Source organism: Passer domesticus, chromosome 14 (assembly GCF_036417665.1).
Source record: "Passer domesticus isolate bPasDom1 chromosome 14, bPasDom1.hap1, whole genome shotgun sequence".
NCBI classification, from domain to species: Eukaryota; Metazoa; Chordata; class Aves; order Passeriformes; family Passeridae; genus Passer; species Passer domesticus.
In genome coordinates this window covers 17,237,891-17,264,004 of record NC_087487.1, presented here as the reverse complement: position 1 = coordinate 17,264,004, position 26,114 = coordinate 17,237,891, and the positions used below count along the sequence as shown (strand labels likewise).

General features: G+C 43.5%; 1 protein-coding gene across 6 annotated transcripts in view; it reads left to right on the top strand.

The window, feature by feature from the left end:
- Nucleotides 1-26,114, top strand: part of ADAMTS17 (ADAM metallopeptidase with thrombospondin type 1 motif 17) — a 158,382-nt gene that overhangs the window by 96,879 nt on the left and 35,389 nt on the right. For 5 of the 6 annotated variants that reach the window (XR_010347587.1, XR_010347586.1, XM_064388946.1 and 2 more), the window contains exons 15-19: nt 6,332-6,452; nt 13,891-13,971; nt 18,639-18,796; nt 22,634-22,793; nt 24,604-24,739. Coding sequence is in view for 4 of the 6 variants with exons in the window: in XM_064388946.1 (XP_064245016.1) it covers nt 6,332-6,452; nt 13,891-13,971; nt 18,639-18,796; nt 22,634-22,793; nt 24,604-24,739 (656 nt within the window). In the remaining 2 variants the exon portion in view is untranslated. Of the gene's footprint in view, nt 1-6,331; nt 6,453-8,656; nt 8,732-13,890; nt 13,972-18,638; nt 18,797-22,633; nt 22,794-24,603; nt 24,740-26,114 lie in introns of all 6 variants that reach the window. The other variant, XM_064388947.1, reaches the window with a different exon arrangement.

Genomic DNA, 26,114 nt, shown 5'->3' with positions numbered 1-26,114 from the left:
GAAAAAACTGTTGCAAGGAGAGGAGGCTTTTGAGAAGGAAAGCAGGAACAGATTCTCTGAAGCCTCAAAATGCCCCAAATACATATGGGCACCAAGGGAATTTTCCTTCAGTTGTACTTTTTGAAGTTACTACAGTTTCTCTTTAAAGCTGAACTCCAATCTAAAAGGTGTCAATGAAGCCTTTGCTGTCAGCTGAAACAAAATCATCAAAAGCAGCAGCATCTCTGTATTTATCCCTTACACTTGAAGGCAGCTGGAGTGAGTAAACTTGGTTATTACTTTGATCAAGCATAGAAGCACCAAAGAGCAAAGTCAGCCCTAAATTTAACATGGGGGTTCCTAAATCACCTAGACTTATTCTAGCCTTATTCCTTGTTTTTGAGATTAATCATAAGGTCTTAATTCAATTTTTTCCTAGTTTGAGTTGTTTTTGAGGCTGAACATTTCAAATGCACCATTTTTTACCTTCCTCTGAGCAAACTGGATGCCCCTGTTCAAAGCATATGTAGGTCTTTGACCTTTCCTCCTCCAAATGCACATGCTCTTCTAGCAAGGAAAATTTATTTTCTCCAGAGATTTTTCAGAGACAGAAAATCTGTTGCAGGCTGGAGAACAAGAGCAGCCTGATGTGTTGGAGGAGGAGGAGGAGGGTGAGTGCTCATTTAGGCTTTTGAGCAATTTGCCTTCCCTGTCATGGCCACTGCAGCCATGGGGAAGGTGGGGTAGGACTGTGCAGCCTGCACTGAGTTAATCTCCTCCCATTTCCCTTCAAGTGACAAATGGCTTTCAGGGAGAGGATTCCTGAGGGTTTTGTTCTTCCCTGGACCTGTAGGGTGTGTGTTTGATGAGAGAACACTCATGAGAACAGGACACTTTCTAACCCCTTACAGTGTGTTGCTCTGTGCTGCTGAGGTTAATTCAAAACTGCTGGCAGAAGTGGAGCTAAAAAAAGTGTCAGATGTCACAGAGCAGAGGGGTGAGGAGAAGACAAGCTGCTCAGCTGACTGTTATGATGCACATGACCTTGTGCTGGCTTTTCTCAAAGGAGGATTAGCCTGAGCCTCATGACAGCATGAGAACTTTCCAGTGGGGACTACAGATTGTGCTTCAGGATGTAATTTAAGGTCTCTGTGAAAAGAGAGACCTCCTGTATAGCAAGATCTGGGCTGGAGATCAAGGGCAGTCTTTGCTGTGATTTAGCAATTTAAGAGGTGAAGATGTTTTGGCTCTATCTGCAATTTTCTCATGAATGTTTTGTCATATCACACCTCCTTTCAACTGGCTGGTGAATCCACGGTGTATTTAATGGTAATAAGCCACATATTAGGCTGTCCTGGCACAACAAAATTGTTACAGAACTACTTTCTTCTGAAAGTGATTGTCACACTCTATGAAAGGGGAGCACAAATTGGAAAATGGACAGATTTTCAAAAATAGCTTCTGCAAACTGGACAGGCAGAGTGTCAGGTGAGCGCCAGAGATGGCAGAGGAGAAATTGAAGTTGTCTACTGGACCTGCTTCTGGCAAACAGTTTTTACATACTTAGTACCCACTTTTTGCATTTGATTGATGCCTGGAGTTCTGGCTTTGTCTCCTGACTTGAGTATTTTCCATGTATTATTCATATTCCTGCATTACAAACTGTGGTACAAGATGTTCCAGACTGGGTAGCTTGTCTCCATACAACAACTTGGCTTAGCACTGAACTTTGATAAATTATTTAGTGCATGTGCACAAAATCCAGAAGGATTGTCTGAGCTACAGAAACCTGTTGTATAATTGCCTTTTTGGTTTTTTTCTATGTCTGGATCTGTAGCAATGTAATCTGAGGTTAAAAAGAGTATAATGGATTTTGGTGAGTAAAGCACAGTGACAAAACCAAGTCTTTATCAATATCCTACTAGTTTGTGGTGTACTTTGCAGTGGTGGATGAAAACAAAAAAAAAACAAACCCGTGCTATTTCCCCCAATTTTTCTTCCATGTTATGCCATGGAAAGCATATAATAGAACAGAAGCAAAGGAGTTCCTGGGATGGGAAAGAGCTTTGTATTATTTGCATGTTCTCTCATGAACACAGCGGTTTTGACACATAGCCTTCAATATGTATAAGTGAAAAATAATGAATTATTGTGTCTAACACCCCTGTGAGCTACTGAGGGATCTAAGCACAAAGTCAATGGCAGATGACTAATGCTGATTTAAAATAGGATGTGTCTAACTCCTGATCCAGCAGAGCTGCTCTGATTCAGACAAAATCTGAAGGCTTGGGAAATGACAGGAGGATATTTGCTGAACTAACTCCTACAGGGACTCCAACCCTTAGCACAAAATTTGTTGTGGAACAGAAATTGAAGTAACTCAGAGATGAACTGCTTGATTAGGGACCCAGACTCACCTCACCCAGCCCTGACAGCCCCCACAACATGACAGGGGCAGATGTGTTTAAAACAATGAAATAAGAATTCTTTTCCCCTCAGATCTGATTGTCACTTGCTCACATCTGTACATTCCTGTTTCATGTGGTCCATCCCTGGAGGTATCAATGGCATTGGATATTATGGACAGAAGGAATTGGCAGTGTAGATGAGTCTGTCATAACCAGCCTGCTCTGTACATGATTAATTTGTAAAGTGGCACATGTTGCATCAATATTTATATTTGATCCATTGAGACAGCCAGTCAGTTCAGCATATGGGAAGCATTACAGTTTTGTGAGCCTACAATGTCATTTCTTGCACAGAGTGGGTGTATATAACAAAAATAATTGTGTTTATGTAGCAAAACATACCCTCACAAGCTGTATCAATTGAGCTCTTTCACAGCCATTGAAAATACAAATAAAAATACCATTAAAAATACCCAAGCAATACAGAGACTAGTTCACACAGAAGAATCCAAGTGATACGTATTCAAAAGAGAAGAGTTTTCCTATGTTGGAGCCAGCTATGACTGAAGCTGGAAATACCACCCAACAAGCAGTACTTTCAGATGTTTAATTATAAAAATGAGCAGGAGAGGGAGGGAGGGAGGGAAGGAAGGGTGGATGGAGATATCAGCTTAAAGAGAATTAATTTCAGGCCTTTGGCTCAGCAAATGTGCAGTTACCTGCCAATTTAATGATCGGTGGCTAGTTCCAAAATGTGGTGTCAGAGCAGGAGACTGCCTGGGTGGAAGAGCCTTAAGAAACCTGTGGACACATTTCTGACTGTCCATGCTGAGGACTTGAAGTCCCAAAATACTTATTTTCATGTTTCTTGGCAGCATTCCCATGTTTTAAAGCTGCTTCCCTTCTCACCAGTCCATTCAAGACTGATGGAACTGAAAGTACCCAGCAATTGCTGGATGGGCTGGCCCATGGGCTCAGTCTGCTCATCTGCAGGAAAATTTTTGGGTCAGAAAACACATGGGATGTTGTTTTTTACAGGGTCTTTCTTTCTTCAGAATGTAAAGCTTTGCTTTTCTGCTTCTTAATTTAATGAATTCCCTTACCTTGATTGGTTGGAGTGGACAGGAAGCAACACAAAGCAAGTGAGAGATGGCAAAGATCAAACAACTCCCTTGAACTATTTAGGTTTTAAGGGATTCTTTCTGCACTGTGAAAACTTGACTTCTGAACAGCAAAACTTGGGATTTTCCCTTTGCATATGGTTAATTAAGCCTTCACATTTTGGGAAGCTTTCTGCAGGGTGAGTACAGCTCTGTAGTTAAAGGATGGGCAGTATAGTACAGAGAGCATAGTCAGTGGGAAGGTGCTGATGTGCACACTGGACAGTTTTTCCAGCCAGTGCTGGAGTCTCAGGGGCTCTCACACCTTGGAGAAATCTCTCAGTTAACAGCCCAAGGACTGCTGGCAGATGCTTTGCACCCACAAAGGTGACAGCCACTGTGTTCTGCCCTTCCAGTCCTGTCTCTTCCCCTTTGATTCACTGATCCACTTGTTTTAAGAGTGGCCATGGTGGTGGTTTTGAGATTATTTTCCATGTGGGGAGTTATCAAAGTATCAGAGTGACCAAGGTGGTCACTGCAATGTGTTTCTAAATGACTTGGCAGCTTTTGGAATCCACTGTCAAATCTTACCCAAAGCTGTTTCATTATGTACTGTTATTAAATGTACTCTTACTAAATGCACTTCCAGTTTGGAAATGATTGGAAGGCTTGGGGAGGGGGAAACGGGCTCTAATGTTTATGTAGACAACACAAAGTGCTTCCAAGGTATTTTTCCCCCATAAAGTAGCAAGAATGCACCAATTTTCATCTTGCAGCCAAGAAAAAAAAAGTGTTTTATTCTCTTAGAGATATTCCTTTGTAAGAAGCCATTTCCTGACCCAGATGTGATGGGGGCTTTAAGTCTCAAGGCCTGGATTGAGGGAGAAGTTTGCCCTGTGAATGGGAGCAATGGTGCCATTGAAGAGGAGGGTGCAAGGGCCATTCCCAGTTCCTTCCTCACAAGGGAATAGGGTGAAGATGAAAGGCAAAAAACAGCAAAGATTTTGGGAGTTACATTTGTGGATTCAGTGGGTTCTTTCCATGCCTCTCAAGGGCCTCCCCAGTGGAAGGGTGTCAGTGAGCAAGTAAAGGTGTGAGGAGATGGTTTGTCTTGAACCCCAGTGTCAGATGAGGGGGGACTGAGCCTTCTCAAGCTTTGCTGGCTCACACTGGTTTCCATTATCTGGGGAACTCCAGCGTAAACACAAAGGCTGCGATTGCCAACTCCCCATTCTTTCCCTGCCTCCGTTAGAGTCCTACAGACTCCTCGTGTAGCTCTGGGAATAAGTGTGGTTCAACACTCATTATGTTCCCTTTATTCATGTGTGTGCTCACATAGTGCTAATAACAATGCAGCACAATAAAAGATAGCACCAGAGCCTTAAATTAAACACAGCCTTTCCAGTATCTCAGCAGGGTGGCAGGCAGGCGTTTATTTCCAGCTGCCTTTCAGCAACCCCATTAATAAATCATCCTGATTTTCCTGGAAGGAGAACTGCTGGGACATCCTTCTGTTCTGGGGGCAGAATCACGTTCAATATCCCAAAATTATTTGTTGGACATGGGCGTGAAGTTTAGGCTTGAGAATTGCAACTGCCAGAAACTCCACGATCTTCTTCCTCCCTCTTTTAACTCCCATTTATGCATTTATACAGGTTTTTTCCTGCTGTTCCTGTGCACCAGTGTAGGTGCTGTGCCAGTTAATGAGCAGCAGTTCCCTGGTCTGTGTTTAGGATGATCACCCTCTCTCAGCATGTCTGTCCCTAATGATTTACCCAGACAAGCTTTACATCAGCACATGGTGGAATGCTGGCAGTCTTTGATCCCTGAAATACATCTGGACTCAGGCAGTGGCCAGGGTCTTCTGAAACAAGGGGAATGTTGGAATTCTGATCCAAATTGCATTGCTTACATGCAGACAGGCTCAGATAAACAGCCTGAGTTCTCTTAATATTTCCCTGCTTACCCTATTTTTCAAAATGTTTGTTGTTTTGATTGTTCCCTAAGATATCTCTCCAACTTTCCTCTGGCTTCATCATAGGAAGGCAAAGAAGGGAGAGACCCTATGGCCTTACTCAAATAAGTCTTACTAGTGACAGTCCTCCTACTCATTTGCCAAGAAACTGTTTATCTATGCAGAATAAATCTTAAACTCATTTTTAATAGTGCAATCTCTGCTAATAACTTGCATAATGACAAGGCTTATTTCAGTAGAAATTTATGTTTTAAGAGTGGATTGCTGATCAATTTGAGGATTTTACATGGACAGAATACAATTTATATAGATTAATGACAGATCTAGAAGAGTGGAATGTTCACCATCATAACCTGTGAATGCTTTGTGAATAAGGAAGATTATGGTGATAATCACAATAGCTACAGGGAGAATATTGGGACTCTTCCCTTGTGTGGAAGCAGAACTGTAGGTTTATATTGGGAAAAAATAGGTATATATATATATATATAAAATTAGGAAAACCCCATTTGTAATGAATCTTTAGGTGAAACTGTTTGATTTTATCATTTATTTTTCAATTGAATGTTGATTCTTAATATAGTGCAAGCATGTGGAAGATGTCATAATTGCATAGGCAGTCTTGTGGTGGAAATTGGCCAGATATGGAACTGACCTGCTTCCACTGAACTACTCTTTCATTTCAGGTATCTCGAGCCATCTGATTAATGAGATCTTTTTTCAGGTATTTCAAAAATGTAATTAAGAGTTCAGTGTTTTCTCCCCATTCAGGTTTTCAGTCAGATGTCAATCTTAGTCTTGACCTCATTGTTTAGAGATGCTCTGACCTTGCAAACAAAGTAACGGGGGTCTCTGGTTGTTGTCATTAGAAAATTGGCTGTGATGGGATCATTGGCTCAGCTGCCAAAGAGGATCGCTGTGGGATCTGCAGTGGAGATGGGAAAACCTGCAAAGTGGTGAAAGGAGACTTCAACCACACCAAGGGCATGGGTGAGTAACACTCTGGGCTTCTCCTGCCTGCTGGAGGAGAGTTGGGATAGCAGTAACAGCTCTTCTTCTTGGGTAGCACTGGGGTCACCTGGCAAAAACAGCTTTAGGAAGCTCCTAAAGAACACAAAACAAACCCCAACTGACTTCAGGTGTGATATCCCATCTGCCTCTTACTCAGTCGCCCAGATACCAGCCACTGCCTCTGCCTGAAATTCAGACTGAAGTTGTGTTTTTCATTCTGAGAGCTACTGGTGCTGATGATTTTAATAGGAGAGAAAATCACAGGATCTTTCCCAGCGGGAGGGAAGTTGGATTTCAGCACCATCTTTGAGGTCTCAGAATGATGCATGTTCCATGTTGTAGATGATTCATGTTATAATCAGAATATCTCAGCTAAAGGAAAGAACAGTGCACTCCCCTCTGAATATTTTTACTGATTCTTTGCCAGCAAAAATATCCAGTATAGGATATAGGAGTTTGGAATTAAGACTTTTCCCTTTCTTGTTAAACATTATTGTATGTACAGCTTGGTGTTTGAATTAGTCTTTGTTCCAGGGTTTCTGTACTACACTTCTGAGAACCCTGTTATCACACATCCTGATTAGCCAAAGGGAGGGAAAGCCATGTCCAGAATGTGGAAGCTGCTCCAGGAGGAAACAACTGTCCAGAAAAAAATTATTTCCCATTCAGTGAATACAGAACTGGCATTTCTGTATGGAGAAATACATTCAATGTGCTGCTCCAGGGCTGAGTTCCACAGAGCACATGAAAATCCCCTTTAAGCACACACTTCAGTTCAGTTGAGTGGCTAAAGCAGCACCAGTGCTTAGCAGCTCCCTTTAGTCCAGGTCTCAGCTCTGAAGTCTGAGGCTCTGATTTTGTTCACTGACCTCTTCCTCTGCACCCTCCTCCTCACCTGTGGGGCCAGCTGGGATCTGTCACCTCCTCTGAGATGCAGGTAGGATTTTCCACCTGCATGACATCTCTCTGGAGCACATCTGTGTGCTTGGCCAACTTGTTGAATGGTTTCCTGCATTAGTGCCTTTGACTCTTTTGTCCCGATTATTTCCCACCCACTTACATCAAGTCTTTTGCATTTGATGCAAGTGGTGGGAAAAGTTCCTTATTTCCATTGGAAACACCCCAGCTATTCTCCATTTCTGTAGCAGCTTATACAGCTTTCATGGATTTCTTACATGCTGCTGAAGAGTAGCTATGGTTTTCCAATGAGTCTACAAAATATCTTGTGCAGATAAATACAAAATTCTGGGTCACTGCCAGGAGGTTGCACCCGTTTCCAGCTACAGAGACTGCTTGAGGTGGTGACTTTACAAGGCTGTAGGAGCAGAGCAGCTTCAGCCTTAACTGGCTGCCAGGATTCTGCAGGAGATTTTCACCCCCAGTGCCCTGAAACCTAATCAGAAAGAATTCCTGATGACTCGTGGGCAGTGTTCAAGCATTCAGATTCTCTGCTGATCATCTCAGACACACAAACCTGTCAAAGTGTTGCTTTGTCAATGCAAGGTTTCCATCTCTAGCCATCTCACTTAATCTAGAAGATGTTTTTACCAGTATAACCTCATAACCATTTATTAGATGTTTTGTTTTATTTTTAATTTAATTTGGAAAGTTAATTACATGTTATGTCTGCTTCCATCCATTTCTGTTTACATGCTGCTGTTTTGCAGAATCAGGTCCTCAGGTGAACCCACTGAATTTCATGCAGTAAGCAAAGCTCCAGGTCTGGGGTATCACAAGTGAATGTAGTGTTACTCAAGGGGAAAAAAAAGGCTTTTTATTTTAAATTGACAGTTAGCAAAAATGTGCAAAAATTTGATGGAAGCTGGGGCAAAGAAAGATCCACAATATTCTGGTGATAACAAGTTCAAAATTTGGCTGTGTAAATGATTGCACAGTTCAGTGGCAAATCCCCACGACCTGGCTGCATCCCAAGTCAAGGCCAAGACCCCAAGTCCAGTGTGCTGATTTATTATTTCAAAAGAGAATAGACTTCAAACATCAAGACACTGATTGTTTTGGAGTGGTATCTTTTGGGGAATTGCAGCTGCAGCCTTGAGCCTTGGCTCTGCCCGTGGGACTCCTCTGGTTGCAGGATTGGTCCCTCTGTGTCCTGTGATTGCAAATGATGTTGTGGAGCCCTGTGAACTGAACTAAACCGCTGCCAACTCCTTTCTGTTTCTTAGTAACCAATAGTCATTGTAAGAAGGTTTCCACATGTGTGATGGCAAAGGCAAAGGCTGTTCCCAAGTGTTTCTCGTGTAAGATACTTGAATGCTGTTTGCAGTGTCAGTGGGTGTTGGTGAAATCCTTTGGTGTTGGTTCTTTATCTTTGTTTTGTCGGATTAGATGGGGAAATTTGGTATCAAAAGCCATGGATAAACTTCAAGTCCTTTTACTGTTTCACTTGCCTTGTCAGAGATACAGTGCAGAGCCTTTCCTTTTAGGGAACCTATCCTTGAAAGGAAGCCAAATTTTCATGCACCAAGCAAAAAGAACCAGGTCTATTTCTTTTTTTCCCCAACTTTAATATCACAGAGGTTCTGTCACCCTGGTGGGAAAGATGGTGGAACATTCAGAGTGCCTCAGAGGAGATCCAGCAGTTCAACTCTTACCACCTGTGATCCAGGGTGATCCAACTGGAAATGGACCCCATTTTTCTGCGGGAGAGGAGGTCAAAAGCCTAATTTATGATGCTAAACATCACATACACTTGTGTGCAGCTGGCTGTCTTCAGCAGGCCAGCTGAATGCACTGTTTAGACTGAGGTTTCCTTTTGACTGGCAGCATGCCCTGTACCTATTTCTACGAAATAATTTTTCAAAACCAAACAGAGTTGTTCTGAAGTCCACCTCTGTCACTCTGCCACTGTACAGGGGACCTAGAAATGAAAGACAGCCCTTGGACTCCTGTCTGTTGGGGAGCTGATTTATCACTGACAGCTTCTCCAAGGTTGTGCCTGTAATGCTCAGAGACCTGGGTTGGTTTCTCCTGATTTTTCTGAGCCACATCAAGATTTTAATTTATGATTGTGATTCAAAAAAAATTATGATTATAATTCAGAAGAATGTTTGGATTTTTTTTAAGTGGCAGAATCTAATGTGAGATATGCCAGTAACTATCATTTTGGGAAGGGAAAACTACATATTGGCTAGGAGTTTTTCTTTTTAAGGTGGTGGAAAAGTAGGGGTTTTATTGCATATGCTGTTTGTTAAGCACTTACCAAACGAAATTTAAACAGTAGTGCTGTTGTGCTGGCTGGGAGCATCTTTAGCCAGCACAAAAATATCTTTTTTTGTCAATAGGGTCCACATGTAAATTACAAGAAAATAGAACTTTACCTAATCTTTAACTCAGAGATCCCTTATAGGGGTTTCATCAGAACATGAAAGTTAGAAATCCCAGTTATCAACTTTGCAGAAATAGTAGGAGGCTTTGAAATTTATCCATGGCTCTTCAGAGAAATGATTTTCTTATAAATGAGCTATCCCATGGCTGGAAGTGGACAGGTGCCAATGCAGGATTTATTCTCAAGCTAAAAGCAGAGGAGAATCATCACAGCTATTCAGAAAACAGACACATAATTTGCACTCCACTGCACAAGTATCAATCAGCAAAAGCTGCAAGGTGGGAAGGAGGTGGAGTCTGGGATGCTCAGCTGGTGCCTATCCCTGAAATAGCATGGAAGCTGTGCTGGCCTTGGCTGGCAGGTAAGCAGGACAGCCTGATCTCCTTGGCTTCTACCTTGAGATGTTTGTTCAAAGCACTTTTGGGAGGTTTGGTAATGGGCTGGGCACTGTTGACCTTCTCACACCTGATTTTGGTGTGTACAGGGATAAGACAGGAAGGTGCAGTGCCTGAGGATTGGTACTTTCAGCCATGGGATCATTTTTCCTTCATCTCTGAGTCCATCTTTCACTGCAGTGTGATCCAGAAGAGTTTTGCAGTAGATCAGTGGCATTCTAAAGTTCACACTAAACTTTCTGTTCTTTCTGGGAGTAATAACAATGGCTAACAATGGATTTTTCTGTGTGGGCTGCTTTCCTCTTGCAAATCTCTCCAGCATTTAAATGAAGATACAGTAGCCACTCTTCACATATTAATCTCCTTGATGACAAAGCCACCTCTTTGTTCTGGTGTCTCTCCTAATACGAGTTATACCATAAAATTTGTATCTAGGATTTGCTTCAATCACAGTCTTACATTCCTGAGACACTGATGTAATGCAGATTATCCAGAAAGATTGGTGTGTGCCAAAGTAACTGTTCCCAAGGTGGAGTATACTGAGTACAGCACCATAAATTATCAAATAATGAAGTTCTCCTGTTGTATTTTCAAAGCTTCATCTTAACAGTCTGATTTATGGGTGAAATTACTAAAAATACTGCCTGATAGTAGCCAAATCTCATCAGTCTTTAACCAGTTCCTCATTTAAAGATGAACTTTAAGCTCAACCTTGCAAACCCTGGCCTTGCAGACAATTATCCTTAGACCTAACAGAGCTTTGAGGGTCCTTGACTGGGGGCCAACTCTGAGACTTTTTGTGGTCATTCTAGCTGACACTTGATAATCTTTCTGGCAATCTGCAGTTACAGTTTGCTTAATAAAATGTGCCTGGAACACACTGGAGGTGTTTCCTGGTGCAGTTATCTCAAAGATCAGGAATCTGTGACCGCAAGCCTCCCACCAGCTCAGAGGACCAGAGTGGAGTGGTGGAGGTGATCCAACTTTGTACCTGTGGCAAATTTGCATGGGTGATATCCAGTCTGTTTGCAGCAGAATTCGACCACTAACTCACCCAACATTGCTGGAGATAATGAATGAGAGTGTCCAGGTGCTCCTGGTGGGACATGCCCAAGGGTTCTGCTTCACCTCTGAGAGGACAGGTCAGATCCAAACCCCTGCAAAGCATTTGGCATCTCTAACAGGAGAGTGAGGTCAGCAGTCAGGTTTGTGGCACAGTAAGGTAACACAGTGTGTTTCTTCTTATTCAGGAGCTGTGAGTGCAACTCCCACAAAGCCATCAATCAGGATTAGGAATTACACAAGGAGAAAAAATCTGGTGTGAGACCAAACCAAACAGTCTCCAGAATTAATACTCTATTAATAGCTCACACTTCACTATTTACTATTGTAAAAAGTAACATAAAAGTCACTTTTCCACGTGGTGTTTCTCTTGTGGCACAGTGATGAAATGAGTGTATTTAATGGCTTGAGCTGAGCCTCCAGCACAGCTCCAGAGTTTGCTCACCTCTAAAGCAGTGTGACACACTCCTGGCTGCAGCTGGGTCAGGGAACAGATCCAGAGTTCACTGAACTTTGTGACTGCCTTCCACTAAATTCAGAGTAACTTTGTCTCCAACCCATGCATGATTTAGCTCTGGGCATTTGTATCTGCTTTAAAAAGTAAATCAGTAAATAGTCCCCTAGTAGGTAAATTAAATTACCTGAAACTTGGGCATGTTCCAAACTGGCTTCCTAACGGGGGTGTTCAGGGTGTATCAGGAGCTGTTTCCCTGTGACAGACTGTCACTGGTCACACTTCTGCTGTGTGTTCATGTCTAGAGTAGCTGTCGTTGGGTTTATGTGCAGCTCATGGGGTGCAGTGAGGATGTTTGATATCTGAACCATCTGTATTGACTGTGATTTGGTATCTCAGCTGATGAAAAACCAACTCCTGGCAATGTCTAGGATAAAGCCCAACATCTGTTAGCTCTGATTTCATAACAGATTTCCATATTGCCTTTGTAAAATTGACCCTGGAAGTAATGATTTTTCCTGGTGAAACCCAGGGTGGAACAGCAGCTGGGAGAGCCTCTGCTCTGGCTTCTGTGCACAGACAAGGATTGAGCTCTGCTGCCCCTGTGTCTGGTTTTCCTGCAAGGGATGAGTGACCATTTCTGAGATATCCTGGGTAAGGGAGAAGTAAGTGAGGAGGAACAAGTGCAAAGAGAGCTGAGCTGAAGGGTCAGATGAAAGTGTCATTCAGATACAACAAATCAGGGAAAGAGGGAGCCTGTCTGGCCCAAGTCAGCTGCCCACCTTCTGCACCTGATGAAACCCAAGAGCTCAAGCCTTACTCATGAAATGAATATTCAGGAAATGAATCCACCATGTGAGACCCCAAATCTGTCTCACTCCATGTTACAGTGGAAGGAGAATCACTTAGACCTGAAGTGCAAGAGACTGTCACCATACTCCTTGGAGTCCTCCCTGTATCACCACCGCAAAAGCACTTTTATCCCTAAAATAGCTCCCTAAACACTGCTAAGTGCTAAAGGAATCACTGCTCCCTGTGCCAGCACTTCTCCAACCCATTGCTCCAGACAGTCCACAATTCCCATAAAGGCATCAGTGACACAGAACAGCTTCACAGAGCCCTTTAAAGCAAGAAAAGTGGATGAGGGAACATACAGGATAAGCTGCTTAACATCTAAAAGAAAGAGGACAGCAATAACCCCAAAAAGGTGCCAAGTGATAACTGCAAAGTAAACTGGGTGGCCAATTAACAGGAATCAAGTCATGGTTGTGATGAGATTAGTGTCATCTACAGAGGCCTGATTCAAAGTCCATTGAAGCCAGTGGAAAAACTCTGCCTGGCTCTTTGAAATGGGCCCTGGTGTTCCTCTGCTTTATTATTTAAAGGCACCACTTCCACCCCATGGAGCAAGTCTGTAACTCCACATGTCTCCATAGTGGGGGAAAAGAGGCTACATTTCCTTGTAGCTCCTGCTTATTCCTGCTGTATTCTGTGAGTCAAAATTGGTCTTCAAAAAGTTGTTTAGAGGTGGCCAGTGGTCAGTCCTGGAGAAACTTCTAGCTCTGTTATTGCATTAAATCTGAACTGTGGAATTCTCAGCAGCCCAGTGCAAGGAGATCATTATCTCCTCCAGAATTTTTGTACTGAGCTGAAATGTAAATGAAAACAAGCTTTCCCCCAAATTTTTCCCACTAGTTCCCTCTGTTCTGTTTTAGCATCATTAAAAGGTTTTGTGGAAGTGAGTCCTTTCTGATGCCACAGCCTCGACAGGGAAGACTAAGCAGGAGCATCTTTTGGAAACATCATTTCACATGTCTGTTCTGTGCAGTGTTGCTCCTCACAGTCACACTTCTCAGTGTCCTCATGCATCCCTGCCAGTACTGCAGGAAAACCAGAGTGATTCGAAGGGTGCAGATCTAATTAGAGCTAATTAACAAGCCTGAAGTCACAGCTGAGCAGCACGCATGCATTTCTGCTGAAATGTTAGTCATGACCACACCTGTCACAGCAGTGAGAACTGGCTGCCAGCACAGGGATCTCATTTGGAGTGTTTCTCACTCAATCCCCAGCCCGGAGTTGAGTTTTTCTCAGGGGGATACGGGATGGCTGATCCTGGCTGGCCCTGCCCTGCTTTCATTCACCCCTTTTTTGTTGCTGTAGGTTACATCGAGGCCGCTGTGATCCCTGCGGGTGCCCGGCGGATCAGAGTGGTTGAGGACAAACCTGCTCACAGCTTTCTGGGTAAAAAGACAAAACAAAAAATGATTTGATTAAAATTTAGCTGTGTTTTCTTTTAAAAATGACCCTTCTCTAAGTGACCTGTAGGGTTTGTTGCTGCCAGGGAGGGGCTGGTGATTTGAGTCTTGCTGCAATCTGTGCTTTTATGGCTTGGTTTCATGAAGTTTGTGATGTGATAGTATGTGACACTTACAGGCCCTGTGCAACCTGGAAGGACCGGAGAGTACTTTTATATACAGACAGAAGAGTTCCTGAGTAGAACTTGGCAGTGGCTTGCACAGGGCTGCCAGGAGCACACAGCACTTCAGCAGGGAGTGGGGAAGAGAACAGTGTGTTTAGAGAAGGCAGTGGCAGAGGTACTGATAGGAAGGCGCCCAGCTCAGTCTGAAGCAGAGGCAGGACAGAGCAGCTGATACCCCTCAGTAACCTGCTGCCATTTCCTGCAGCAGCACATTTTCACTGGGTGCTGTACCCAAGATCCTGCACTCTGAGATGGGCTTGGCTGCAGCCTCTAGTCCACTTGCCACTGTTTTATCAGGCAAAAAAATTTGTTTAATCCTCTTGTCATTTCTACTTCTGCATTTCTTCAGAGGGGAACTCTCCTCCTTTTCCTATTTGGAAAAAAAGGTTTAGACATGGCTGATGGGCAAGATTTGCATGTGAGGTTGTTGTAGGGCAGAGTCTGTCAATGAATTTGTTGTTCAGTTACTCACTGCATAAATTAAAGATCAGAATGGCATTTGTGAAGTGCAGCCAGTCAGCTACACTGAGGATCTGTCAGTCTGGTCTTTTGCCTCTTCTCTCCAATGTTTGAGGCATTTCCTTCTCTGTCATTACTGTGCAATAGATAAAAGGTTTTATCCCCATCTTCTTCTCAGGAGTCCAGGTCACAGAAATGCTAATGCCCCATTAGCCCTGAATTTACACAGGAAGCCTGTGCAGAGCAGAGGCTTCAAAGAAAATTGCCCAATTTCCAAAAAAAAAACCCGACATGGTCCCAGAGCTGCATGGCCATGCAATTGCTTCCAGAGAGGAGGGAACTCTGAGAGGATTGCAGAGCTTGTCACTCTCCGGTTTCTGGAAGAGGAAAATGAGGTGTTGCAGCTTGCTCATGGCTATGCAGGGAGTCAGAGCAAAGCTCGGACCTTGGTCTCTGATTTCCACATCTTTTGCATATAATTCTTCATCTCCAGCCAAAAGGAGATGGTAATATCCAGCAGTGGAATATCAGATGCTGCTGAAAACATTTGCATAGTGGTTGTCTCAGGATTTCAGCTCTAGTGCTATTGATTTTCTGTCTTGAGATGTTGCTGCAGTTGGCAATATCAGTGGGAAAGATGCTTTTGTTCTCTTTCACTCCAGATTCAGGGGGAAAAAGGAGGGCAAATTATGTCATTCAGCTGCCCTTTGATCAAAACCATTGGCATTTGTGCCACTTCTTGGTAGGAAGGAATATCACCAGTGCTCCTGTTTCCATAATGCTTTAGCCAGAGGATGCCGCCCTACACGTCAGATGTTTGACATAGCAAAGGCTGGTGGAACAATGGGAGCCAGTGTTTCTTTGGGTTTTGCAAGTGCTCTGCCTTCTGGAAACCAGCCTTTTTGTTTGTCTTGGTGGGGTTTGCACAGGGTATTTGGGCTTTGGCAGATGGCAGAGCACTGAGAGTCTTACACGGAGTTAGAGACTGCCCTTCCTTGGGACAACATAACCTTGACTGAAGCAGATGGTTCCTCACTGGGTGGTGAAGATTAGGACTGTGTATTTTTGAGAGCAGGAGCTGGCCCAGTTTGCATCACATAAAGATAGATAAAAATCTGGCTCTTTTAAAGCTTTTAGTGCTTTCAGCTCTTTGGTTCATGGTCAGGAGCCAGGAGAACCTCTCTAAGCTTTCCAGGGTTTTCTCTTTCAAGGAACACTCAACACAAAGAAAAGATACCCAGTGTCTTGCTGAACTGAGATGACGAATAACAGCAGGGGGGTTCTGTAGGGCAATAAAGATGACCAAGAAAAAAAATCCCAATCACTCTTAAATTCAGGTCTGAGTGTGGAAGGATTTTCTATTTCAATAGCACTGACAAAGCTGAGTCCAATCAGGTCCTATTTCTACTCAGAACCAGGTACAACATTCTGGAAAGAAGCCCAGCATAATTTGGAATCATTATTTCATGTGCTGGGAGCAGTGCCTGAAGAATTTCCCTCCACCTACAGGCAACCCACGCTGGCTTCCTTGGCTGGCTGAAGTCTTAAAAACCACCTTGAACAGGAAATGCCTGGGCAGTTTGTGTCCACAGGCTGGGAAGCAAGCTGGAGGGACCCAAGGTGGAAATAAAGATCTGACTAGATGCCAGGTTTGGAAGTTGATTGGTCAGTTCCTGCCTTCCCGCCAACAAGAAAAACAGAAGTTAACAGGTTGTTGCTGGGGTTCCTATTCCTCCTGCTCTTCTACTGTACAAGTTTGATTTTAGATCTGTCATCTCTGGGGCTGGGCACACAGCCAATGGTTGTGACAAAAGCCATTGGAGTTCCCTGTGTCTGAGACATGGAAGGTTTTGTAGCTGCAGCTGTGATCTTGCTCATGGGGTAGTGGAGGTGAACAGCAGTGAAAACACTTTGGCCTAAGTGCTCTGCTCAGTCCCCAGTGCAATTTCTGCAATCCTCATGGAGCACCTTTGGGAACAGATCTGTTTCCAAACTCTCCATCTCCTCAGCCACTAAAGGAGCAGTGCCTGCAGCAATCAAAATCAAACCCAGAAAAGAGGTTCACAAAGATGAAACGTTGGTTTTCATCAGCAAATTATCTCCCTTTGATGGTGAGCTGGAACCAAAGCATGACTTAAGTCACTCAACCTCTTAGACAGTTTGGAGCATGTGCTGGGCTATCTTTTCTAGTCAGCCATGCTGCTTGGAGATAGTTTTATCTCATCCACAGCTTTGATTTGTTGTGTCCATGGCTCCTCAGGGCCAGCGTGGTGACTGCTTTGATCTGCCTGGAAGCCACTAGGTCTTGGCAGAGGAAAGCAATCCTGCTTCAGAATTGTGTCTGCAGCTTGCAGAAGGTACTTTGTAAACTGAGGAACAAAGCAGAATGAGAAGTGAGCCACAGGGTTCTGCAGCCACACATTGCTGCAGAATGCAAATGCCAGGACACCATCTTACCCTTGGGTTGTGTGTCAGAGGAAACTTTCCTCAGAAAAAATACTCTCCCACTTCAGTTCCCCTTCACCCTGATTTTGGAGCCTTTGATGGGACTCTGAGAGCTGTCAGGAAGGTTGTGTGCAGCAGGACAGATATCCACCTTTTTCCAGGATTCCCAGTGTACAAGTCCTCAAAAAGGCACATGCAGATGCAGAGAACATTGTGATCTCCACTCTCCAGATTCCCCCAGAGTTCAGACATCACAAATTATATACATATCATAAACACACCCAGGGGGGTTTGCTGGCTATGGAGGCTTGGTCCAAAGGGATGACAATAGGAGATTTCCTATTGACTTCCAAAGGATTTAAACAGCTTCTCTTACCTTCTTGCTACACACTCAGTTAAGTGAGAGCAAAGTTCTTTACTGGAAGAGAATAAAATAGGCATGAGATGCTAGAGGTTAAAAAAACATCTTGTTAAAGGCTTAGCCAAAAGACACAGTTAACCTTGAACTAAGGAAGCCCAGTAACACGTGGGATATTCTGTCTGTCTGCTGTCAGGGCAGATTTGATCACAGTGAATGGATCTCCACAAAGGGGCCTGGCACTTTCTGCTGCAGCAGGGTCTGCCAATTTTCTCTTCCCTCAGTGCATCACACCAACATCTGGATAACTCTGCTTCCGTTCTAACACAGAAAACACATCAAACCCTAAATCAGCTTCCACTGATGAGTCAACAGTAATGTGATGCCCTTATGGCTGGAGTTGTCTTTGAGTGTTTGAAGGACATCAGTGATCCTGATGCAAGAGTTAAGCTGGAAGAAAGGACATATAACTCAAAGTATCTTTTCTTCTCAATATTCATCTTCCTTCTGAAGTTGAACTTTTCATGTTGACCTTAGTGAGGCACAGAGGCACAAGATGGGTGTGACCCTACAGCACCTGACCTTATGCATTTGTGTCTAACACCTGGACTCTGAAAAGAGGGTGGCCAAGTTCACATTTTGCCCACTGACTAGCCCCTGCTTTGTGACTTGACTTCTCTTTACAGCTCTGACAGCTGAATGTTAATTTTTTCAATGTTTGGTTATGGACCACACACAAACACAGCATCAGTTGTATGTTGCATTTGCAAATCTTCATCAAATCAAAGATCTGATTGATCTTTTTCTCGAGGAGAGTTTAGGAAAATATGGTCTCAAAATCTGGAAACTGAAAGAAAATTCTGCTTGGAAACTAAATTGCAGAGTTGTCTTGTTGAATTTAAAAGGAGAGTGTAGAGATAAGTGATCTATGAATTTTATGTTAATTCTTCAAAATACCTTCATCAACTGGAGTACAGAATATATCCAAGTTAGAAATATATGCAATGGGCCATCTAAAAGTGGGGGAGGTTTTATTCTTTTAAACTCACATCCTTCACAAGGTTTCTGCATCTTGTTCTTGATGTAGCTTGAGACAAAGGCTCAGTAGTCTGTATTGTAATTACAAATTTGCTTGCATTTCATTCCGTGGTGTTTGATTCATTCCAGCTTTAAAAGATTCCAGTAAGAGATCCATTAACAGCGACTGGAAAATTGAGCTTCCTGGTGAGTTTCAGATCGCAGGCACCACTGTCCGGTACGTGCGAAGGGGGCTGTGGGAGAAAATCTCTGCCAAAGGACCAACTAAAATACCACTGCACTTGATGGTAACTTTATATCCTTTGTTTGTGTTTCTTAAGTGATGCAACAGAAAGGGTTTATATCCTAGCTGAAAGTTAAATTTTGATTGTTTGCTTCCTCACCACAGTGTTCTTTTGCAGCATTGAGGGGGCTGGAGAAGCCCAGCTCCCCACTCAAAAGTGATGCTCCATCCTGGGAGAACAGGCAGTGTTCATTCAGCTCATGTCCAGGGCAGGAAATCCCTGTAATGTGTCACAGACAGGTCCATTCTAGAGGATGGAGGTTCCCAAGAACCTGAATTATTTCTTGGACATACCTGGTCACAAACATAAAAGCAGATTTGCTGAAATGTCCTTTTATCTTATGCCAGAATGTATTCTATGTTTATGTACTCTGCTCTCTTACAGAAGAGGTGCAGATCTAGCATGCACAGATGATATATGTGAATTTGAATCTAAGTAATGACTTAATTGCACACAGAAATGTTCTTTGTTTTCTCTGTATTGTGTTTTTTTTTCAATTCTATCTAGTTTAAGGTGTTTTTTGACATTTTTTCTTAATGTTCAGCATAGCCCTTCTGTTAACCCAGCTTGGTATTTTATGAGCAGCCATGTGGCTGAACATGAATGAGAAGTCTACAGGGATGAGAAGAGCAGGACTGTGGTCCCAGAGCTGTCACTGGTGGGTGACAGGGTGACCCATGGGCCAGTCCCTTAATGTTGGTGTAACCTTAACATTTGTATTTGTGAGACAGCTATAATAATTCCTGTCTCATATAGTTGTTCCTGTTTAAAAGTCTGCAGAAAGCTTTACAGGTTCTGTAGCAAGGTTTGCATAGAAATTGTATTAGTTTTTTCATTGTTTCCTGTAACTTTTTTATTCCATTCCATTTTTCTTCTGTGCTGTTTCTTCTCCTTGTGACTTTTTGCCATGTTTGTTCTCTGAAAGCTATCTGTAAGCACTGCTAAAAATCAGCATTCTCTCCCTTCCCTCACCTGATTTTTTTGGCTTGCTGGTGTTCATTGTGCAACACTTCCTGACCCAGTTTGAAAAGCTCCAAAGATGCCTGAACTTTTCACACACACAAAAAACTGACAGTAATATCCACTCTGTCAGTACCTTCTTGGTGTCAAAATCTGCTGCACAGGAACATGAGGGGTTTTGCCTTTGCTGTCCCAGACAGATAAGTGAGTTTACAGGCTCACAGACCAGTGCAATGCTGGATTCAAAGGGGTGACAGCTGGAGTAGTCAGAGGTGCAGGGTTGAGCACACCAGCACCTTCCTTGCTCACCCGTGTAGTCCAGGGTGTGCCCACTCAAAGGAGGTGTATTACAGAAGGTGTATGACACCTTCCTCACCATCAGAAACATCAGCTTCCTCTTTACTTTGGCCTTAACACAAGCCTTCCCTCCTGAAACCAGGACTCTGACAAAGTACCTTGTACTGCCAAGGTCTTCCCAAGCTCATGTGAGAAACAGGAGTTGCCCAGGTACCGTTTGGGAAGATGCTGTGCAGGGTTCCTTTGGCAGCTCCTGGAACCTTCCAGGCATTACTTGGTTGAGGTCCACTGCAGTAAAATCTGGATATCGGCATTTTGTGAAGCTCAGCATCAGCAGAGCTTTGGTTTTAAAGAAATGCTCCCCTTTGTTAAGGAGTAAGTAGCTAACAGAGGAGTGATTTTGAGCTTCTCCATGAGTGTCCTGTCCACATACAGACAGGCCCTTTCAGCAGACATAAGCAGAGGAAATGTTCCTTCTTCACCTTTCTTCACAGAAATGATTAAAAATGAGGAATGTAAAAATTACCAGACCATTAAAAACATGTGGTTTTAAATCACTGCCAGTGGTAAACAAAGCACACATGAAGTCTTTGCTTCAAATCAGATACAAATCTTTTGCTTGATACAGGGTGGTGGGTTTCATTCTTTCAACACAAGAAAGGCAGGATGGTTACCAGTTTCCTCTAAATAGAAAACTGTTGTTCAAACAGTGGTGGAATACACTGGACTGACAAAGAGCCAGAAGCTTCAGTCAATCCATTGTGACCTGCATTTGAAACCAATTATACACACCCCCCAATTATATATGGCTACGAAATTGCATGAAATTGGTTTCATATGGGCCTTTACATTCACTAGTCTCGCACCCATATTGAGATAATAAGGATTTCTTTTTAGGAGCTGGTTTTTAATACTTGAGGCATTTCTCCAAGTGCGTTGCTGTGCGTGTATTTCTTGGAGAATCTGATGTTTGTGTAAGTAGGCCTGTGCTAGTCCTCCTTGTGCAACAGAGGACAACCAAACACTCCCAGAGCAGAAGGGGGCTTTAGACAAGGCTGTCTAAAGAACAGGAGTTCATATCTCCTGCACTTCAAGAAAGCCAAACCAGGGCTCAAGGTCTCTGCCTCTGCTTGCCTGGTGTTTGAATTTTGTTTAAAAAAACCAACATTCATTTTTGAAATTGTAATGATGGCTGGCTGGTTTCAACCCTGGTATTCAGTCCTGGAAGTGAGGCTCTCTCTGTAGCTGAAGCAAAATAATGTCTTTGTTCCCCACATCCTCTGGAAGAGGCTCATCTGCCCAGGGTTCTGCCCTGGGCAGAGCAGCTCTTGGGTGCTGAGTTTGTGGAGCCCCTTCAGTGTTCACAGCACAGGCTGCCAGGACCCCTTCTTTCAGCACATTTGTGTGGTTAAAGGAGCTCCTGACAGCTTTAGTGAGATTATTGGTTAAGTAGGAATGATTGTGCAAATCTGAAGGGGAAACAATTATTGTTGGGGGATAATAGCATTTGCAAATTTGTCTTTTTTCAAACGGGCAGCTGCTTGCTCCACTTATGAGAGCCTTTATTTGATAAGGCATTGCTCCTGTGTCAGTAGGTGACACGAGCCAGCACAATTCACCTGTCTAATGCTGCTCAAATCATGGGATAATAAGTTTAAATAAGTTTAAAGCCACAGCATGAACATTACAGTAGTACTTCTATGGCATTTGTTAATACTGTGGTAACTCAGATTCCATGGACCCTGTTCTCCATGGGATATTTTCCAGTCAGTTCTGACTCAAGCCAGGGAAAGTGAGAGCCAAGTGAAGTCCAACATGTAAATCAAAACAGGACCAGTACCCTCATCTGCCTGTGATGAAAACATAAACATTTTTCTCTGTTCCTTTGTTAACAGTCAGGGAATTTTGGAGTAATAACACCAGAGACATCACAAGTGGTTCCATAGGAAATAGCCTGCTGTTGGAAGCAGGTTTCACCTTCCTCTAGCAATATGCAGGGATGAAAATGTATGTTGCCAGAAGCTGTATGATATGGCTTTTGCTTATCATCCACAGTTTTCTGAGACATAAAACCCAGCTGCTGCAGCTTGTCAGCAGGAATAGTAATGCTTGCCTTGAGTGCCACATGCACCAGGAGACAAGGGACTTTGTGTGCAGTAGTTGTTTTTGCTCTGAGAAGCATCACCTTGTTCTTTCAGATGTTTATCTCTAGATGCTCTTTAAAATAGTTGGTATATGAAAAGTGCTGATTTAATGCTTCCTGTTGTCTTTCTCTTTGAATAGCCAGTGTCCTGCTGATCACATACGAGGTTGAAAGTTATGCCTTGAGTTCCAGGTTTAGACATCCCTGTGACTGCTTTAAATATTCACAAGTCATAAGCAGTTCTTGCTCCTGCAGTTGCCCTGTTTTACCAGTACTGTTGTAGTCTAAGTTTTCTATATGAAGATTTGGTTGCCTTTCACAAGGTATTTATGTTTTAGGGATTTTTTCCTGAGCCAGCATTTCCAGCAGTGCTATCTCACAGCCTGTTGGCTCTCCCTGCACAGTGTGTTGCAACAGCCTCTCTTTTCCTGCCGAACCAGGTGCTGTTATTCCACGACCAGAATTATGGAATTCATTATGAATACACCATCCCTGTAAACTATACTGCTGAAAACAGAAGCGAGCCAGAAAAGCAACAGGATTCCTTGTACATCTGGACACACAGCGGATGGGAAGGATGCAGTGTGCAGTGTGGAGGAGGTAGGGACACCAGGAAGCTTGGTGGGAATTCCTGAGTGGTGTTTGCAGCCTCCAGCCACAGGAGAGGTGGAAATTGGCCATGGAAATGGACTTTGCAATAATGAATTCAATGAAAGCTCGTTCTCACCCTCTCTCCCTGCTCTGATCCCCATCCCCACAGTTAATTTCCAGGCAGCCTTTTGGCAGGGACACCTCTCTGTCACCGCAGGCTGGAGCTGCACCTGGATTCTGTGTGCAGCCCCCACCACATTCCTGGAGCAGCATCTCACAGGTGTCCGGGCACGCTCAGGGAAAGGCACTTCCCTCCCCGGGGATGGAGCGGGGCAGGGCTGCTGTGACAGCTCCTGGAGATCTGCATCAGATGCTCCCACCCAGGAGCACGTGGCAAAGCTCCTTCCCAGAGCATCCCTGGATGTGCCCAGATGGATCTGCTGGAGCCCTGGGGGAGTTGGTGCTGTGAAACCAGAGCCTGCTTTGTCAGGCACTGTCCATTGCATTTGCAGTGCTGGGAGAAGGAGGCTGTTCCCTGAGGAGAGCAGATCGTTTCCAAGCATTCTGGGCAGTCTGTCTTCACCAGCAGACTCAGTTATTTATGATGTGACATGACAGGAGGAAAGAGCTCATCTTTGCATTTACAGGCTCACTGCCCTCAGTGCACAGAAATTACTGATTTTTTTCTGTGAATAGGACTCACTTTAGAATAGACACTTCTACTTGTGCATTAAAATAATAATTTTTAAGCCATTAAACCCTCACATTAATGAAAAGGAAATTTATTTGTGGCTGTTCTGATTTTGGTTGTAATCCTGTTACAAATTTGAATCAAATCAGTGTCTTCCAGCATGGCTCCCACCAGTACTAGCTTGATAATCGGGCTTTTATTTTAGTTGTTCAATGCTTTTGCTACTTGTCCAAGCTGAGAAGGGCCTTTCTCCTTTCTATGCAGATGTTTGCATATTTTTTTATTAACAGAACATGAGTTATTTTTTTATTTTCAGCTGCAGATGGTGAATAAACTCAATCTGACGCAGAAGCAGGGCTAGAAAACAAACCTGAGAAACCAAAATTAGCAGTAAGGCAAAGTCACACAGCGCTTTCCTTGTCACATCTGGTCACTGTCATGCTCCCTGTGGCACTCAGTGGAAGGCTGAACCCTGGGGCCACACTGGATGAAGGAAACTCCTGGTGCACAGTTTATGTGAGAAATTATGACTCCTCCTGAGATGCCTCCTGCCACAAGGATTTTAAAGCAGTATATCTGGAGGAGCAGGAAATGAGAAATATTTTTTTTTGGTGGCTTTATTTTCTCTTTGTGAAATATGAACAAGCTCAGTTAATGACTCTTGAACCTCAGTCACTCCTTTTCATCCTGACTTCCTGCCCGGGGAGCAGCAGGAGGCAGCTGTCCTGTCATGATCAGTCACATTATCAGGGGGTGGGAGGTGCTGTGACTTCAGCACATCTGCCCGAGGTGATGACAGGGCACAGCTACCTGTGGAGGAGGAACCAGAAACAAAAACAAATTGTTTTAAAGCTCCTTTCCACGCTAAACACTAGAAGGAGAAAGCCCAAGTTGCTGCTCATGTGAAACAGTCAATTGCATGATTATTGGGGAAAGATTTGTAGCTTTTCTGAGAAAAGAAACACCCCAAAACATGCCAGTACAAAGGTCTGGCAGAGTGGAGAATAGGATTTCTTGCAGAGGTGGTAGAGTACATCTGGTGGAGGGAGCAGGGAGCTCCAAGCTTTTGAGTTTTGGTTGATGAGTGGAGGTGCTTTTGTTCTGAGTTCTTTTGGATTTGGCTTCCAGGTGAGAGGAAAACCATCGTGTCCTGCACTCGGATCATTAACAAGACCATGACACTGGTGAATGACAGTGACTGCCAGCGAGTGACCCGCCCCGAGCCCCAGGTCAGGAAATGTAACACACACCCCTGCCAGTCACGGTAAGGAGCTCAAAGCACTAAAACCAATATCCTTTTCCTTCAGAAACTGCCCCTTTCCAAAGCCCCCATCTGCTGAACACAGTGAAAATGTCTCAAAGTACTGGGACACATTGTTAGCCACAGAAAGCAGCTGTAATATTCATTTCCTTTTGTTGAGCAGGTCAGATTTTCATTACCTCAGACAAAGCCCATTTAATTTGTGGTCAGTAAGGCCAGACCTGTGCAGGCTGCTTTCATGCATTGTTTGGGGATGGTTTTCTTTTCCCCTTGGTTGCCTCCTGGGAGACAGAACAACTTACAGTATAAAGTTAGACAAGAGTACAGTGACTGCATATCTAACCTTTCTTTTTTTGAATCAGCACAGAATGGGGTCTGATTAACTGTCAAACAGTACTACAAAAACCCTGAAGTCAATAAATTCAATTATGATGAAACACATTTTGGATGTTTTCCTCAGTGAGGGTGCTTTTCTTCTCAGTAGTTACTAGAGATCTCTAAAAATAATATTTTTTTTTTAAAATTTGGCAAGCACTTTTAGCTGAATTAGTTTTGATCTGTGTTATATTAAAAAAAGACATTTTTGGCCAAAATGACAAAAGACAGGAAGGTAAATCAATTTGTTCAGTTTGTTTGGTAACAAAAAAGTTCACTCTTGTTCTGCAGTGATGTTTAGCATTGTAGAGTAGTGTAGAAACTCCAATTTTGATAGTAGTTAGAATAACACCAGGATCAGGGGTTTGATCCATGTATGGGCCGTTCACTGCAGAGGTGGGCTCAGTGATCCTTGTGGGTTCCTTCCAAGAATATTCTGTGATAAAATCAATTTCAGATAAAGCTGAACAATACCTAAAAAAGAGTCTTCAAACCATCCTGCTGGCTGTTGCATCTTGGATAATCAGACAAGGCAGGGGAATGCACCTACAAAGCTAATCCTGCTGGCAGAAACAATGGGGGAAACAGCAAACAGCACACTTCCTTCTAATCAGACCTGCACTCTGATTAAAGTGCCCTGGAGCGGGGAAATGCAGTGTCAGGTCATCCATCAATAAGGCTGGTTCAGGTTTCAGTTTCTGTCTGCACTGCCTGTTATTGCTGCTGGACAATATTGGCTGTACAGCTTGCAGTACTGAAAGGTATAATGAGATATTCTGGTGTGTAAGGAGAGCCAAAATCCCAATGGCTTCAAGGAAACAACTGTTTCCTTGAAGAAGGAAGTCCAGTGAGGCTGGCATTTCTGTGATGTCACTCTCTCAGAAAGAAACAAAAAGCATCTGCTTGTGTTGCTGCCCTGGCATGAAATATTTCTCCCAGACCTTTCGGAAAGCTGTCAGCTCACAGGAGTGAGCCCAGGCAGGTACAGGAGGGATTCCAGGTG